At 45.6% G+C, this 18,811-nt stretch overlaps 1 protein-coding gene across 6 annotated transcripts; it reads right to left on the bottom strand.

The window, feature by feature from the left end:
* Window positions 1-3,555: 3,555 nt before the first annotated feature.
* On the bottom strand, window positions 3,556-18,690 carry LOC135376112 (zinc finger protein 287-like). 6 transcript variants are annotated; one of them, XM_064608696.1, is made up of 6 exons: window positions 18,322-18,690; window positions 16,499-16,638; window positions 14,461-14,555; window positions 14,125-14,352; window positions 10,399-10,551; window positions 3,556-5,909 (listed from the first exon to the last, which is right to left on the bottom strand). In XM_064608696.1, exons 4-6 carry the CDS (start codon window positions 14,258-14,260, stop codon window positions 4,756-4,758), a joined length of 1,443 nt encoding a protein of 480 aa, XP_064464766.1. In that variant the 5' UTR covers window positions 14,261-14,352; window positions 14,461-14,555; window positions 16,499-16,638; window positions 18,322-18,690; the 3' UTR covers window positions 3,556-4,755. The 6 variants fall into 6 exon arrangements, with proteins under 6 accessions (XP_064464766.1, XP_064464764.1, XP_064464765.1 ...); XM_064608694.1 differs by having other exon boundaries at window positions 16,499-16,619; XM_064608695.1 differs by having other exon boundaries at window positions 14,125-14,329; window positions 16,499-16,619.
* Window positions 18,691-18,811: the final 121 nt, after the last annotated feature.

Genomic DNA, 18,811 nt, shown 5'->3' with positions numbered 1-18,811 from the left:
AGTTCAGACGGAGCAAGCTGATCTCGATTCGTGACTCGTTTCTTTTCTCGTATGAGTATTTTTGCTATTTTTGTTTTGGTGTCATATAATTGGGTTACGCTGATTTTTCTCGAGTCAGCGATGCCTGTACTCGGTTGTGTAATTTTAGTATATCTTCATATTACTCGAATACCTCAAAGCTGTACTAGTGCATACTATGTATGTATTACGCAGGTGCGCAAATGTTATCGCTTACTGCGGATGATAGTAACGGGCAATACACCCAGAGATGGAGTTATAAAATTGGGGTCACCAGCTATGAGTTCGAGCGCTAGTCCCATGCCAACTGAAAGTGCCATGAAATGGTCATGGAGAAGTTATTACAAACGATCAGAGCTCGCTTGTCAGGATGGTTTCTCGAAGGATGTCAACTTGCTGTCCTTGCGGTTCTATAACATGCGACGGCATGTTTTCAGATGCGCGTTTCAAGTGCACACACTAATACATAAAAGGGAAGTTGATCTCGCTCATTTTTTAAACCTATTCTTCAATTCGATCTTGATACAATTTGATATAAACTTTCGCACTCCTGTCACGGGCGAATTAATGGAAGTTCACTGTGTTATCAAGTTTGCTGCCAGAGTCGAATTAACTGAAGTTTATTGGGTTATCAAAGCCACTCGTCCTCATCTAGTTCCCCTACCTCTATAAAGTATGGTATAGTTTTCCGAAGTCAGCTCAAAATTTAGCACATCTTACCACTTTTCCATTAAAGGTTCCATGCTGGGACCGCAGCACCACAACAACAAACTGCAATTCACGGGAGAGCCATTTATGTTTGCATTAATAATCGAACTCTCCCGCCAGCAATTGCCTGCTGCTGTGTGGCAAACGGATTTATATGGCCAACAACATAGGGCACTGCTGCGCTCGCGTGTAACAGAGAGGGATCACTTAGTTGGGGTCACCCCGCGGTCGCGCATTGCGGGTACACCCGCATTTTACCCGCAGCGGTCACGAATTCCTACCCGCAATTCGTGACGATATGCGGGTAACTGCGGGTATCCTCGAGTATTCTCGCACCCGTGCCCAGCTCTACATATTCTTTCCTGAACATGGTTCACACTGGTGGTGACACTAAAGCAAACTTGAGCCTTGTCCCAAACGATTTGCGGTATCTTTTAAGTGCATGTAAGTGCATATTTCATACGTTGCTGCATATTTCCCCTGCTCGTCGCATATGATGTATCAATGTGAACCACATTTCGCATTGCAATCCGCCGATTAGACACTTGGCATCGTGTCGTCTTCTTGAGATTCCGTCCCTGCTGAGTCCACGCCACTCTGATTGCACTGAATGCAGACTGTGCCCTCTCTGTCTGCAACAGAGAGTATGACGCGTTCTCTTGGCGCCTATCGTTCGTCTGTCGCTTTTACGTCGTTTTCTTACGATGCCAAGACCTATTCCTTCAATTTAAGGCCTCTACAAGACATGGACGACAGAGAATCCAGATTTGTGCACCTACGGAAGGGCATTACTCCGCAGGATGTGCGAGAAGAAGGTAAGGAAGCATGGAACATTCAACTATATAGACGAGCAACACTTAAGTTTCATCCCTTAACGTTTACAAGGCATGGCTTTCATGCATTACGGAGGATTACGAACAAGAATCTTTCGAGCAAATAAGCGTAAATGGGGCCTGCTTTGCGACACAATGAAGGCGCAAAGACGCTTATTAACGACACAACATCAATGTCGTTCTTTAGTTTTTATTTGCTTCACAGAAATTCATAGTCACGGCTGATTATGTTCCCTGACTCGATTCTTCCGTTATTTTTCTTTTTTTTTTCTGTCTCTTATAGGTCAGTGATGAGGGGAAGTTCCAGGTGGACCAGCATGTGAGGTCTCACATTTCTGAAAAAGCGAAGGGGAGCAGAACTTCAACAACTTCTACATCCCCACCCTGCGAGCTCGCGCCTTGAGAGTTTGACGAATTTTGTGCGGAAGACCTTTCTGAAGACTTTGTCGCATCTAATATATTCCGTGGTGCAAACTCGAAAATCCGATGTTAAGAAAATGCCTCGAGAAGTATACTCGCACGAAGATACCGGCAGAATCAACTCTCCGAAAGAAATACCTGCCTCGTTTGTACGAGAAAGCCGTGAATGAAACAAGGTCTTCCGTTGGGAACGGCCCAATGTGGCCTGCTGCGGATGAGACGACGGACGCCTGCGGTCGCTATGTAGCGCATCTGGTTGTTGGAAAACTTGACGATAATCAAAGGTCCAGAGGCCTTGTCTGCTTGCGAGTTGAACACTCGAGAAAACAAACCACGGCACCGTAGCCAGATTCGTAAACGATGCTCTCAAGGTACTCTCGCCAGATGGGGGGCGGAGAGAGAACTTCAGGATATTTTATGCAGGTGCGGCTGCGAACATGATAAAGGCTGCTGACACCACGAAAGTTTTCTATGCAAACCTCGTGCACGTAACATGTTTGGCGCACGGCCTCAAGCACATGGCAGAAAAAGTTAGGGGCCAAAGAAGGTGTCAGTCGGGAAGAAAGTTTTTGTGAAGTCAAAGAGAAACATACCGAGCAATGATGCCAGACGGTCCCCTGCTCCCTGAACCTATTGCGTCACAAGAAGGGGAACCTGGCTGGAGGCAGTAGATCTCTACTCTCTACGCCGCTCACTTCGACAACCTGAAGGACGTGGTGAACACGTTTTGTTCCGAGGACAGCGGCGCTGTCGGAGAAGCACAAGCGCTCTTTGAAAAGCCGGTGCTAGCTGTGGAGATACAGTTAGTGAAAACGCACTTAGTCTTCCTTGCACGAGCCACCCGGAGGCTTGAAACGGGAGGCCTCCTGCCTGTCGAATCCTTGGATATGGTGAAAGGTGTACACGAGGGGCTCGCAAAGGTCGGTCGGCGATCTGTTTGCTTCGGTTCCTGACGCCACCCTACCGAGGGTTGTGCAGGCGCACCTTACTTTCAGTCTTCGTGTATGCTCCTCTCACAACGGGCGACGTAGGGAGGTCATTTTTGACAGTACTCAACGGTACCTGGCGGCAAACATTTCCTTCAACAGTTCATATCATCCAAACACGGCCTCCTATTATTATTATTTTTTTAAATATCCCGCTATAGTGGCCTTTCACTGCAACCCCAAGGTATCCAGTTAAAAAGCTTCATATACAGCTCGAGTTTTTACCGCATATATGACACATTTTTACTGCATGTTTTGACCAGGTTAAGTGCACAGATGCGTGCATGTTTCATTACTTTCACCGCATATGACGGAACGAGGCCATCGTTTTTCTTCTCACGTTATTACTAAGGTTGATGGGAGCTGTACTTCTAGTCGTTGCAATCTCCGGTCCCCCTTTCGGCACAAACAAAAAAAAAGTTCTCGAGACTGACGTCACAGCCCTTACTCTCTCATACTATACACAATAATCTCTTGGTGATTTCTCCTGAGATTTCATTCAGAAACTGTTAACAAATTGCAACGCGTTCCACAACAGATGCTCGTAACACATATGCTTCACAAAGGAATTAATCTTACAAGTCGTGACGTCTTGTAGAAATATTCTTTTATTTCTTTGGGTTGACTTATTCGTTTATGTCATCAGGTGAGGAGATGCAGGGCGTAAACGAAGCATTCATCGTAAACAGAGGAAAGGAATAAAGAAAGGAACACAGAGGCAAAACGGAAGCAATGCAATGCATGTTTTTCATGGAAGTAAACACTGGTTAGCAGTTCAGAGCCATTGTATGGCTGTCACTTTGTTGTTTGTTTGTTTGTTTACGTTTCACATGTGTCACCACCTCTTTTTACCCTCTGCCTGTTCGTGAGTGAGAGTTTCATAAATGTGAAACACAAGTAAACTACGGCGGAATACAGATCGCATCGGAATAGCGTTCGCCTATCTGTGCATTAGCATGTGCTCCTCCAGATGTCTGCATCAAGGACATGCGACAGCCCAGGACTGGTGCACTTTAAAGTGTACGCGGCCTCTAAGCACTTGTATGGTCACCATCCCAAGTGTGTCGTGGCTGCATGTTAGGTCACAGGTTCATGCTCTGGCTGAACTAGCTCTAGCAGCGGCTTCTCTAACTTTGTGCGTTCGTGCTCTACAGCACAGAGGTTGCACTTGTATGGCTTCACATCCATGTAGGTCTTCTTGTTTCACTGCAGGTTTGTGCTGTCCCTCAGCTTTGCAGAACAGAGAACGCTCCTTTGTGGTTTCTCACTGCAGGCTGTCTGCTTGTGATATTCTACACGACAGGGACTGCACATGTTTCACACCGCAAGTTTGGGTTGTGGATGAACACTACAGGACAGAGGTTGCAATTTTATGGCTGCTCAGCCGTGTGTGTCCGCTTGTGCTGCTGTAGATTCCCGTTGTAACTAAACTTTGCGTGGCAAACGTCACACTTGTATGGCTGCTCCCCCGTGTGTGCCCGCTTGTGCTGCTGTAGGGGCCCGCTGCGGCTGAACTCTGCGTGGCAGAGGTGGCACTTGTATGGCTTCTCGCCCGTGTGTGCTCTCTTATGCCGCCGTAGGTTTCCGCCCCAACTGAACTCCGCAGGGCAGACATCACACTTGTATGGCTTCTCTTCAGTGTGTGTTCGCTTCTGCTGCCGTAGGTGCACGCCCTGACTGAACTCCGCAGGGCAGACATCGCACTTGTATGGCTTATCTGCCGTGTGTGCTCGCTTGTGCTGCCGTAGGTGCACGCCCTGACTGAACTCCGCAGGGCAGACATCGCACTTCTATGGCTTCTCTCCCGTGTGTGCTCGCTTGTGCTGCCGTACGTGCCCGCCCTGACTGAACTCCGCAGGGCAGACATCGCACTTGTATGGCTTCTCTCCCGTGTGTGCTCGCTTGTGCCGCCGTAGGTGCGCGCCCTGACTAAACTCCGCAGGGCAGACATCGCACTTGTATGGCTTCTCTCCCGTGTGTGCTCGCTTGTGCCGCCGCAGGTTCCCGCTATGACTGAACTCCGCAGGACAGACATCGCACTTGTATGGCTTCTCTCCCGTGTGTGCTCGCTTGTGCTGCCGTAGGTTTCCGCCCCAACTGAACTCCGCAGAGCAGACATCGCACTTGTATGGCTTCTCTCCCGTGTGTGCTCGCTTGTGCTGCCGTAGGTTCGCGCCCTGACTGAATTCCGCAGGGCAGACATCGCACTTGTGTGGCTTTTCTCCCGTGTGTGCTCGCTTGTGCTGCCGTAGGTGCCCGCCCTGACTGAACTCTGCAGGGCAGACATCGCACTTGTATGGCTTCTCTCCCGTGTGTGCTCGCTTGTGCCGCCGTAGGTGCCCGCCCTGACTGAACTCCGCAGGGCAGATATCGCACTTGTATGGCTTCTCTCCCGTGTGTGCTCGCTTGTGCCGCCGTAGGTGCCCGCCCTGACTGAACTCCGCAGGGCAGACATCGCACTTGTATGGCTTCTCGCCCGTGTGGGCTCGCTTGTGCTGCCGTTGGTGCCCGCCCTGACTGAACTCCGCAGGGCAGACATCGCACTTGTATGGCCTCTTCTCAGTATGCTTCGCCACATGGTTGTCGTCACTTCGTGACCACGAGAATGCAGAGGGATAGATGTTGCACCCAGAACCCTTCTCTCCCATCTGTATATCCGTCGGAGGAGGAGTGGAACACTTTTCAGACTCATTGTGACACTCTGCAAACATGTGGCATTCGAGGCTGGCATTCGACATGCATGCGAGTGCACGTGGCTTGCTCTGGTCTCGATGTCGCTCAGCGGGTTGGTCATTCATAGTGAATAGTGCAGTGCCGTCGGGCTGCAGTTCAACTGCTGTTGTGCTGAACTGTGCACCTGAAGAAGCGCAACTAGAGTATTCTTGATCACAAGTGCCTTTAGGCTTGTCCTTAATATGGAGCGTACCAGTGTCCTCTCTTGCGTCTGAAATTTCACAAATCGGACATTACGACGGCATACCAGACAAGGAGCATCTCTGATTCTCGGTCTATGAAAAACTAGATGGCACCACATTCACAAAGCTTTGACAGGCCGTTCACGTTCCGACTCCACAAATAATCCCCATTGTGTATGACTGAGGCCACGAGCTCAAAGCAACTCACACCACTCCGGTATTTGCCAAGGAGTGAAGTGTAGGACTATCGCACCGAACAATCTAAGCTCAATTCGAAACAGTCACAGCATTTTGTTTCTTTTCCTGTATGAATATTTTTGTTAATTTTTGTTTCAGTGTCGTATAATTAGGTTATGCTTAAATATGCACAGTTATATCTCCGCCATCATGTGACCCCGAACGTGCAGGAAGGGCTTCCGGGCCATTATGCGCATTTGACACAGCTAAGCCATTCCAGTGAAAACTAGCCAATGATGTACTAGCTCAACCGTTTCGAGTAGACTGGAAAAAATCGTTCATATTTCGTTACTGGCGTGCACATGGAACATAAGTTCTCTTTTTCGCCACTCTCGCAGTAGTTGCGGCTGAATTGCATATTAAAATTAGAGGATGGATATTTTCACCCACGTGGGTGTTTCAGGATCTGTTAGACGTTAAGTACGGCTTGCAACTAGGATGGTCCACTCAACCTGCCCTGTGCCCGCTTGTGCCCGAAATCACGATTTAAAAGTTAACCCCTCGAACGTTTTGAAAAATACCTAATTTTGTACACTAAATTGGTATTTTTTTTCTTCGCAGTACGTGGCATTCCATAGAGGCTGGCACAAAAATGTCTTCTCTATGTAAAGAGATGGCGGAGATGTTACATTCTGCAGAAAGGTGACAGAGAGAATACACAAATGTAGGAAGCCCAAAGTATTAGGTAAATTCATCAACACCCGAAATATAGAAATGCTTCGCGAATGCCCCTGAGAATGAATGGGGACCAACGAAGAGCAGACGGCGGGACATTCTTTGTTTACAGAACACCAGTGATGGCTGCTTGCTAAACCAGCCACACAGACATCGTCCTCTTTGCCCGAAGAACTCAGACGCGTAGAACTCAGACTCATTTCGTTCTTCGACAGTTCGAGGAAAGAACGAGTGTTGAAAGCAGTCAGTCCTGCACCGGAATGCTTTGAGTGTGCTCTGATGTGCCGCGTTGATCTGGGTACATGCAGAGTGATGTAGTACTTATGATGAATTTGAAATTGACCACTTAGTAATTGAAAAAAAAACAAAAAAAAGGAACTGGAGCCGATGGATCTTTCTAGCTATCCCAGCGGCATTAAGTTACACCGTGCGTAAAGAGGAGTAACTGAGGTGTGACAACAGTACGACTTGAAAATAAAACGTAACGCTCTCCTTTGAACGGATTCAAGAAGTCGGATATATCCGCATTGGTGTAAGGGTCCCAGAAATTATCACTATATTCCAAAATAAGACGGACTATCTGATAGCTGTTAACGCAGTATGAGCTGTGCACCGAGAGAGACTGAGAAGTACTGGCGTGTACTCCTTGTATTATACCGTTGTCAATGACACATTTTGTATAATTCGAGGACTATCCGTCGATTTGTATCGAGCCCGAATTCGCGAGTATTTTAGTGCACGACACTATCCAGATGGCAGCACACGTTCGATTCGCACCAAACTTTAATTTATCAGAACTCAACCCAACTTATGATGGTGGTTTAGGGCGTTCAAGTGTCTTGTGCGAACAAAAAACACCCATAGATTTCTGAAGAAGTAATTTCCCCTTAATACAAATGCTATTTCATCTGTTTCAGCGTTCGTCGACGTTGTTTTCTTAGTGTCATCGCCGCCATCTTGCAAACCCAGAAGCGGCAGTGCGAATAGCGAGAAGGAGAGGGTGAAAGGAAGCCTCTGCACCAACCCTCCTTCAAGTGTGTGTGTAATCATGTTCGCGAACGGTAGACAAGTGCGTGCGTTCTTGATCTCTGTCACCGAGACTCACTTTGTCCACACCTGAGGGCGATCACAATGTCTGCCTAATCTCGATTGCGCGCGCGATGTGGATCCTGCATCGGTGCGTTTTAGGTATCACACTTGATTCCTTCAGTCACATGCACGGTTACCTTTCGCAGTTAGAAACGCAACATATGCGGTGAAATTCTGCAAAAATTGCCGTAATGCGAAGTTGGATAAAGGATTGCCGTGTTTGCACAGCCAAGTTTACCAATTTTCCTCAGGAGAGAGCATCTTTGAGAGCTTAGAAGTTTACCCCATTTGATTACGATACGGACTGGTACACGAAATCTGATAGCTGTCGTCCATCAGAGCTGTCGTCCAAAACAAGCTTTTTGCAAAATCGCCAGTTCGGATCACATCAACGAAGAACGGCACAGCTAGAACACTGTCAACGAAAAAGTAGAACATGCGCGCCTTTGTTAAGAGTGAAAAAGCATTTTGCCCAGCTCTAAAGCTGCACTTGAGCGGAAAGCTTTTTCCCAAGGACAACATACCCAGTGATTCAATGTCAGGCCCTCCATCCCACGCATCCTTTGAGATTGATGACTTCCTCCAGTACGCGTCATCCAATGCCATAGACATCATCATTCCCACAGTCTGAACTGCATCGCCCAGAAGGACGCGCCTCAACCGCGGGCATTCCATTGACGCGCGTTTCGGCGGCGACACGCAACCGTCTGCCAACTCAAGTTTTGGAAGTCCTCAGAGCACGTGCAACTTCAGGTCGATCCGCGTTCTTTTCCTCGGTAAAACACACCCGGGAACCAGAGACGCCATTGTAGCAAAAAGCGAACAAGAAAAAAAAAAAACGTAACAAAGAGCTTAAGGGGGATATGACAATGTGGAGAGGGAGCATCCGCCTGTACTTCTATCGAGCTCCATCTAACACCAGGCGGTCATGTCCCGATGTGTTTTACTGACGACCTACTAGATTATAACGACCACGTCATATGCACCCCTTCCGAGCGCCGCGTTTTTGGAAGGTAGCGGTAGCGCTGCTCAACGTCAAAGTTACTGCTTCCTCAACTTCTACAATACTTTGTACATCAGCTTAACTTAGTATTTCTGTACAAGCGGTGGATATTCCACAGATGTTTCATTCTGAAGTTGATTATCATCATCGCGGATCACCAAAAACTTTCAGGATCCATCTTGTTTCCTTCGCCTATTCTTCTCCACCGTAGTCCCTCTTCTTGAATTTGCATCGGTGGCCTGGAACTGCCTCAGTATCACTCAGTCCGCTGACATAGAAAACGTTCAGCGACACTTCATCTTTGTTTTTCATCTTCGTCATCTTGGCTGCAGCACTTACTATAACTACGATCATATACTGAACAAACTCTCGATCCCCACACTATCTCATCGCAGAACGATTCGTGACAGTCATTTCTTGTATAAGCTCATACATTCTGTCACCGCCTGCCCCGAACTACTATCGTGCATCAACTTTCGAGTGCCCTCACGTTCTCTGAGGTCTCATCTTCTTTTCTATCCTCACTCTTTTGCAAAGCTTCATCCAATCAATCGTTTACAACTAATGTTTAACTCCGCCTTACAACACCATGACATCGACATTTTCGCTCCTTCTCGTGATTTTCTTACTAGTATTAGTGCCATTGTTTCTATTTAACTTCGTTTGTTTCACCGTTAACCTTGTTGGCTTTTTGTATATTTTACTGTCATATTTTACTGTCGTTTTGTATATTTTACTTTCTTTGTTCACATGTATAACCTTATGTGGTGCACCAATTAGTAGACCCTAATGGTTGTTTTTGGGTACCATAACAAAAAAATAAAGTTATTATTATCATCAATCTACGCGTTTTTTTTTTTTTCCTGACCGTGAACGTTCACAAATGTGTGGACCTACAGTGTATTCTTCGAAACTTGTCTACCGAGAGAAAAGACAGTTGACGGCTAAGTTGCTCTTTCGTTCTTGCACGCTTGAAACACTGTTTACTGCTGCCGCAATGTATGTCAAATGCGCCGGAGAGTCTAGGTGTCCCCTATGAGCTCCTCATGGAGAAAATAAATGTAATCTGTGATGCTAGAACGCTTTCAGACGGGCGTCATACTTGATCTTAATATTGGAGGTACCGTTATCTCAAAGATCGTAACTGTAATAAGTAATCAACGTAACAATAAATGGGCTCAGCTCGTGTGCAACGAGCAGAAAACTGAAGGTGTTTCTGTTGCATCCCTGTTTTTTGTCTGCATGACGCCATGCAGTTTGGTGTTGACTAATATTCCTGTCATATAGGCAGTCTTCAATCACCATTGTAGCCAATGGCCATTGGGATCATGCGCAGCGCCACCAACACATGGACTTTTCAAAGAGTATCGCATCTAACTGAATCTCAATGGCTGACTGGTTACACTTGGCGGCACTACACACAAGTTGAATGGCTGTTGGTTTCAATGGTTATTGAAGACTGCCCATGTGTCACGGCCTGGGTTTATAAATGCCCTTGAGCACTTTGTATTTACCTTCAGGTATTGAATCACAGTTGCGTCCCATCTGGTCCAGCTCTGTTATGATTCCAACATTGTAAGGCTCTGTCTTCACTTCTATGGTTGGATGTTCATTGGAAGATTCCTCTCGACGTTCTTCTTTAATGTGACACGTACCAGATGTCACTGCTGCAGTAAAACAAAAAACGGAAGAAGTAAGTCATATTGCAAATCTCATGCGACGGTTTACACTCCATAATGAAGCTAATCATACTCCGTTGTAACCTGTCCGTGCACATTGCATTCAAAAACGTCTGTCGACAAAACCAGAAATACTCTGACTATATGGGATGAGATAACCAGATGTATGACATCTTCCTAAGCCACGCTCACATGTGCAAGCTTTCTGCTCCGAGTCGAACTAGCCCCTGCATTTTAGTACCCCTTTAAGGTAATGCAATAAATGCATACAGATATGTTTCTTTGGCTTTAGCAGAAAAAAAAATGAAATGATCTCTCAGCTATATGTGCAGGAGTTGAACCCATGCCCGATAGTTTGGCACAAACGAAATCACATCGCACCAATGGGAGTCACGTGGCAACGCTCCTCTTGCGGATTGGTCGATTGGCACAACCAACTTTTGAAGTTTTTGCTCACTGACCGATCTCCACTAACTGGTTGATGGTCCCCACTCACTGTCGCCCGCTCTGAGCTGGCCTGTGTGAGCGCTGCCTTACAAACATCTGTCATACTACTATTATAACAATAATACTAATAATAAAGTTGTACCTTTATATCGTAAGACAACTACGATAATGACTAGAGGCAGGATTTTTAGAAAAAAAATTGTGTTAGGTTCAAAATCCTCATTTAGGCACGAAAAATGCCATTACAGGCACGGCACTATAAATTGTTTTTTTTCTCACCGTAGCACTGAAAGCTCAAAAGGGAGCGAATAAACCTGTTTTATCCGCGGGAACAATATCGTAAATGGTAGCTGTGACTGTTTTCCTTATTTTCTTGCTGCACGAAATGCAAAACTTTTTGGTCCTACTATGGTCACAAGACTTCTGTTCATTGCCACCTGTTCCACAACACTTCACAGAAGGACTTGCAGAATGTACCGTAATCTCAGCGTACTAGCCACAGCTTACAGATGTTTTTTATTTTATTTTTTTTGCTTGCAGGCGCTCTGCGGCTTATCCACTGCGACGACATCGAAATAGATCATGTAAGAATAAAACACTCAAAAATAACCCTGCTTGCAAAATAAACTCTTCAATATAAATAATAAGAAAATCCACCCTGCTTAAATAAACTACGACAACTTTGAAGAATAAACACCTTCGAAATAAACCTTTTAAAATCCACCGTCCCTGATTGGTGGACAGCTGACGGCTCTACATCCCCCGCGGAAGGTAGCGTGCTCATCGTGCTTGGGACTACCCCGGGTAAGAAGTGTGAACGAGGATCTCGCTCCACTGGAAGTAGGTTGTCTGTCTGTATGTGACCCGTGGCCAGTGTCGCCAACTTAGAGGGGCCATGCCGTCTGGTTTGGCAGCCGGCAAATGTTTTTCGTCGTGCATCTTGGCCAGGGCTGGGCAGTATTACAAATACATTGTATTATAATACCGTTACTGTAATACTTTAGAGTATTTGTATTACGTATTATAATACCCATCCGATAAGTGTATTTGTATTACGTATTATAATACAAAAAATTCGAGTATTACTTGCATTGTATTACTGCAAAACTCGTAATACTTATGACATGTCCTGCCTGAGATGATGGGTCTTACACGTGTATGCTTTCGGTACCATTCCATTCCTACGAACACGACCTAGTTCTGCCAACAGAGGATCACACTTCAACGAGCAACAAAGGGACGATTACAGGAGCTGGCTGACTCAAATTTCTGAGAAACTTCTCCACTCTGGGTGAACAACCTGGAGCCCTTAGGGGGTCATATCATAGAATGGAGCCAGGGTCGGTGCGTCAGAAAGTAAGGCCGAAAAAAGGGGATTATAGACACACACACCTGCGTCCCGCGAGAGAATGCTCTGAGAGCTGTCAGTTAGTCACTTCGGTGACCGGACCGGTGCCTTCAGAAATATGTCTGGGATTCCTTTTCTAATAACTGTCTGCCACGGTACAAAAGTATTACTAGTATTACTTGAGTAATACAGGGAAGTAATAGTATTATGTATTATAATACTTGAAAATAAAATGTATTATGTATTAGTATTATAATACTACCATTTTTAGCAAGTATTATGTATTAGTATTATAATACTACCAATTTTAGCAAGTATTAGGTATTTGTATTATAATACAAATTTTGAATATTCCTGCCCAGCCCTGATCTTGGCCAGCTTTGTCTCTCTCTGTCTATCGTTTTTTTTTTTTTTTTCTGTGTGTGTGCATGCTTTCTTTACATTTCTTTCCTTGAGATGGTCCGCTGGATGGGGAAACGAGCATTTTGGAGCGATGCCCTGAGTGTGCTTCTCGGTGACAAATCGTCGCTCGTTACCGAGTAGGTGCTGGGGTTTTCGGATGAAATGATGTTTTTTTTTTACTTTGCAGCTGACATTCTCTATCCCTGAATCCTACTTATGCCAACCGTATCAAACGAGCACGTGTGCTGCAATCCCTACAAAACTGCTGAGGCAGCCGTAGAGATTCCGATTCGAAGCGTTGTCTCCTGGCTTCAATTCACATTGCCACCATTTTTAATTCTGTTGCGCGTAACAGATGGCATAATAGCATCCAGCGTGAATGACCGTCGCCGCGCAATCTGTCCACAACACCGCCATGGCTATGCTCTTTCCGCCATCCTCCCGAAGCTCGTTAGCCTAGTCCGCAGCTCAGCTTGCTCAAGGGTCAAGAGTGAATGCCCGGTATTCATACGCACATCGTCCTCATCACTTTAAGACTGAATATTTTGTGTAGCTCTTATGCAAAGAAATGCAAATGATAACAATACAAACGCGAGTAAGAAACACCACAATAGCAAATTCTGGAAAAGGGAACATTGTATCGCCCATAAACTATCATACGGAATATTACCTTCCTACACCTAACCATGATTTATTTTAACTGCCTTTATTTTTAGAGCGTGAATTTTTAAGCGGTTTATTCTAGAAAATTATTCTAGAGGGTGAAGTTTTAGCGTTGATTCTTTAGTATTTTATTTCGAAATATTTATTTCGGTGTACAGCCAACCAACGGTATAGCGTACCTTATCACCATTTTTGCTCCGGAATTTTCCGCACATGCCGGTTTTAATGAAAGGGCCGACACTGTCTCTGGCACAGCACCGCCCTGCCAATGCACGAACAACGCGTAACGGGGTCAAGACCACATTCGAGTAGACTGACCTTCCCCAGGAGGCCACTGACGCCTCGATCCATGAGAAACCCCTTGCCCCTTTTTCTTTTTCGTTTGCCCCTTCCCCCTTTTTTTTTCGGAATAGCAAGCCGGCTCTTTGCCTGGCTAACCTTTCCTTTCTTTTTTTCTTAATAAACATATCCCCCCCCCCCTTGCCCTTGTTACACGTTCCTCATGGATCGATGGTTGTATGCGTGTCTGAGCAACTTCTACTCCGCCATCAATTTGCTGGTGTCCTCACCCGGGTTTGAACCCGCAACCTTGGGACCAGTAAGTGAACACGCTAGCGACTGAGGCATCGTGGCCAGAGGTCTGAGCGTCATGTCTACAAGATCTTACTATCTTCAACGTATAGTTTATACGAGGATTTTACCATCAGCATCACCTCCTGGTGAAGGCTTGCTGCACTGCTGTTGCTGTACCTGGCCCTCTTCTGGCAGGCAGGCAAAATCAGGTGGCTCCGATTTCACTTTCACGATCTGACCACTGAACTCTGGTGAGAGCTGCATCTCTTCAGGTTGTGAATCCGAGGGGCTGGAACTTGATCACTCAAGGACACAAGGATCTCTCGCCTCTTCCTTCGTGGGGAGTAAACAATTGGCTGTCATCGTCCCATGTAAATTATGAGTAAGAGAACATTGGCTCCGGAAGTGAACAGTTGCTGCAGGCTCAAACAAATGTGCGTATCAATTAAAGGTAATCGACTCACTGTTTGTCCCCAGAGGGCCTGTATTCAGGGGTCTTCGGAGAGGCCATCTTCGAGGGTTCCCAGTCAGCACAGAAGACATGCCAGAGAGGGGTACTCTGTAGAGATTGTTTCTTAAGAAAGAAGCATGATGCTAGTCGAAAAGTAACCCCGAGATGGAGGGACCACCACAAATTCTTTCAGGTTACTCCCAGCATCAGCGGATCAAACTTTTTCTCTCGACTTTTTACTCCCCGCAGGGGTCAGGTTACTCCAAGGTCGCTGCTGTTTTGACTCATTTGAATATCGGAACTGAGGGATGGATGCTGTAACGCGTGTGTGAGGATTCTTAATTTTAGGTAATTAGTCTCGTAATTGCACTCTCTCTTCGACAGCACGTCCACCTGGCCATAGAACTCGGCCGCAAAAACGACGTGTGTACTGACCTCGTAGTTTCGTTACGAAAATTCAGTAAAGTAAGTTTTGTCACGATCTCACAGCTCAGTAAAAGAATAAGAAGGAAAAAGAACGACGGTTGTGAACAGGAATCCAGGGGATCGAAACAGCAATGCTTATGAATCTCGAATCCTCTCATTAGAAACTGTATAAAAAGCCACAGGGGAAAAAGCACTTCTGCTGAAGAATGTTTTCAAGTAGAATTAGATATTTTTGTCTAATGAAAAACTAATTCAATAATAGTTGACTTTCAGGGAAAAAATATATCGTATACTCGTTCTTAAATGCAATTTATGTAACATGTTGTCCTTCCACTATGGGAAATAACTACATAAACTCTCAAATTTCCACAAATCTGGGAAACAATCAAAAAGTACACCTGCATAAATTATGCACTTGTAACGTAAGATTTCTTGCCTAAACCGTTTCAGTGTGAGGCAATATAAACAGACAAACAAGAAAACATCTACTGGCCGATCAAGACTTCTGCACACTCCTGATGCGCAAATAAAAACAAAGAAAGAAAAAAAAAGAAAAAACAAACAAACGCGGTTCAAAAGATTCAATACTCCATTTCTTGCCATTGGAATGAGGATTCCCGAATCCCTGCCTAAGATTCGAGGATTTGGTTTGCCCATTCCTAGTTGTAATGGAAACTGTAACAGAGGCAGTAACGGAAACGAAAAAGATTATGTTAAATTCCCCTGGATGAAAGATGAAAGTCACTGAAAGGTTAGCCAGCTGTAGGGATCGAACCCATATATTCTGGATTACCGGTCCAGGGCTCTACCAATTGAGCTAAGCTAACACGCCTCTCCAGCGACTTTCGGGGTGCGTCATCTGAAGGGGCGACAAACCAGCCACTCACTCTCACTCACCCTCCTTTCACTCTTACATTTTTGCTCACTCATACACACATTCATACGACGGAAATCGACGCAAGCGGCATCTGTTGAACTTGTTGTTTGTATCTGTCCCTTCTATGTTGTTCCAGCCTCAGAACATCGGTTTATCTCAAGTTCCCCTGGATGCTGTCCACCTCATCCGCTGGTTCCATAATCACACGTCATGTATGTTGTCTACTGTTTAGCTCGTAATGCATGTTTAAAAAAAAATATTTTCATGAGCTTGCGACCCTGTGTGCTTGGAAAGGTACCGTGGATTGTGTAGTACCAATTAGGAATACTAGAATACTGAGACTGGTGGTTATTGGAGAAGACAGTCTGGTTAACATCTACACGGGAGTCGTCAAAGTCTTCCATGAAGGTGATGTTGCTGAGACAATACCACCTTCCTTGCCCTATGGGGAAAGTTCTTCAAATTCTTTACAGAGAATCGAAGTTCTTTTCTGTCGGTTATTCGGATGTTTGTACGCAGAGTTATAAAAACTAGAACACCAGAGAACATGTTAGCATGAGAACCTTAATGTTGATGCAGTTCTTTGTTTATATTCACACAAAGAGAACCAGTCCTGGTAGCTTTCCTTTGAAGGGTACATATATTCAGGCTTAATTGTAGTTTTGGAAACTCGCAAAATCGTTAGACTACCTGTTGCAACATTTAATTATATGCGCAGGCCGATGTCACACGGCTAGGTAGAACTCACTGTTTTCTGAAGATGAAGCCTCGTTTTTCACACTTGCTTGTGCATGGGTGTCTGTGTCCTGTTCCTTGGGGTTGTTCTGCTCCGGGTACTTATCCCCAATTGTCGTTCATCTCAGACGATCCTGGGTAAGTATGTTAGCACTGAATGAAGCATCTCATCAATATTAATAATAACGAGAAGTACGTAAAGTTACACTTTAAAAGCAATTAAAAAACTGCCACGAAACAAACAAAGGACGACACAACACATAGCGCAGCACACATGTAGATTTACGCGCGTCATGTCAGTCAGTGAACGTGAAGATTTCCATGTTATCCCATTGACAGTGCCCGAAGTTGCTTTTGCCTCCAAGTGAACAGTAAAGGCTCCTTCTAAGTGACACTCGAGGCTACTTTGTCATTACTAGAAGCTATGTACTCTTCTCAACCTACACGCTCGTGAGATATGGGCCTGTCTTCTTACAATAGAAACAGACAGCCGACAAGAACGGGCACGCTTGCGATGCGTGTTTGGTGGATGCGCACCTTGAACACCGTTAGATTAGATTCTTTCATCTTAAGCAGTCCTTCCTTACTATCTTCTTTGGCATGCGTGGCTGTGGCATTACGGGCCGCGCTTTCTAATGCTTGCGCCTTATCAAATGCCTTCTGAAATGTTAGGAAGGGAGTTGCCTCAGGACAGAAGCCGCCGATATTTCGAACAGAGCCTGTTCTTCTTCTGGGCACCGTCCTCATCATTGGCATGGTATTTAAAGGGTTAGGTGTGACGTGTTTAAAGGTTCATGCGAATTGTGGGTCAACAGCCCGGAGGGAAGAAAGGTTCCGTACGGGCTTCTACGGCTATATGCTTTTCCCTTCTACCTCCATTATCATCTGTTATGTTCTGCATGGCCACTGCTTTCTACTTTCTTTATTGCATGCCACAACTTTATATTACAAATGTTATAAAAAAACACTTTGCTGGTTCTGGAATTTTCCCCACGTAACCACTAACCTCCTTATCTTTCGCTATGCTTGCCAATTCTTGCCTGTTGTCCCGTTTCGTCCACGTGTTCGCTAACCTTCCATTCTTCTGTAACCGGTCTGTAGCCTAGATCACAACGTTCACATAATCCCCTCCACACTCTAACAAAGCAGCCATTCACTCCGGCCGTAGAAGCCCGTACGGAACCTTTCTTCCCTCCGGGCTGTTGACCCACAATTCCCATGAACCTTTAAACACGTCACACCTAACCCTTTAAATACCATGACAATGAGGAGGACGGTGCCCAGAAGAAGAACAGTCTCTGTTCGAAATATCGGCGGCTTCTGTCCTGAGGCAACTCCCTTCCTACATTGTACCGGTTCGCTAGATTTCTACCCATCTACGTTCTGAAATGTTAGGTTTTTGTCTTCCGTAAATAAGACCCTTTGAATTTCCACACGCTGTAGCACACAAACAAACCTGTCCCTCAGGGACTCGTCCAAAAATGTGCCGAAATTACAAGTTTCAGCAAGCTTCCGTAACGCTGCAGCAAAATCCTTAATGCTTTCGCCGTCTAGCTCAGTAAGTCTGTGGAATTTCACTTGTTCACCAATGACAGAAGGCTTCGGGGTGTAGTGCTCCCGCAGTAACTGCAGTATCTCTTTAAACTTATTTTTCCAAGGAGCGTCCGGGCTTGTGAGAGACTTCAAAAGTGCGTATGTTTTTGGCCCGATAATACTAACGACGGCGTCGACCTTGTTGTCATCCTCAACGCGGTTGACATTCAAATAGGACTGAAGTCTTTCTTCATACGCTGTCCAGTCACTAGTAGACTCATCAAAAGACTTCAGGGAACCTACTTGAGCAATGCGTGTTGCCATATCCCTCGACGTTGTTACTGTACTGCCGTGAGAATACTTTCCGAAGATGGTGGATCGTACGTCCAGCTCGTCGCCAATATGTTGTGTCTAATCCACGAGACGGTGAGTAGCAGCATAGCATACTTTTATTCCGCTCATATCGAGCGCTCGACCCGGCATAGCATGAGTGAAGCACAGCCAACAAAAGACGCGCACACAGCAAAACAGGCAGCTTATCTACCTTCTGCGCACATAACATACCTGTGCTAACTTTGACTGTTATCACACAACAATAGTAAACTATGTCATACTTCTATACTATACTACCCTACCAGTTAACCGACGATTTATCATCTACGTGCCTCTTGCACTTAGTGGTGTAACTCTATTCCTTCTGTCTTACTCTAAACCCACATTCCCACACCAGGAGGCGACACTTACTCGCACGACAAACAAAGGCGCGGTGAAAGATAACGCCTTATCTGCCTTC

Source organism: Ornithodoros turicata, unplaced genomic scaffold (genome assembly GCF_037126465.1).
Source record: "Ornithodoros turicata isolate Travis unplaced genomic scaffold, ASM3712646v1 ctg00001033.1, whole genome shotgun sequence".
Taxonomy (NCBI): domain Eukaryota; kingdom Metazoa; phylum Arthropoda; class Arachnida; order Ixodida; family Argasidae; genus Ornithodoros; species Ornithodoros turicata.
The sequence above is the reverse complement of the archived record's forward strand: the minus strand, read 5'-3'. Positions and strand labels throughout refer to the sequence as shown.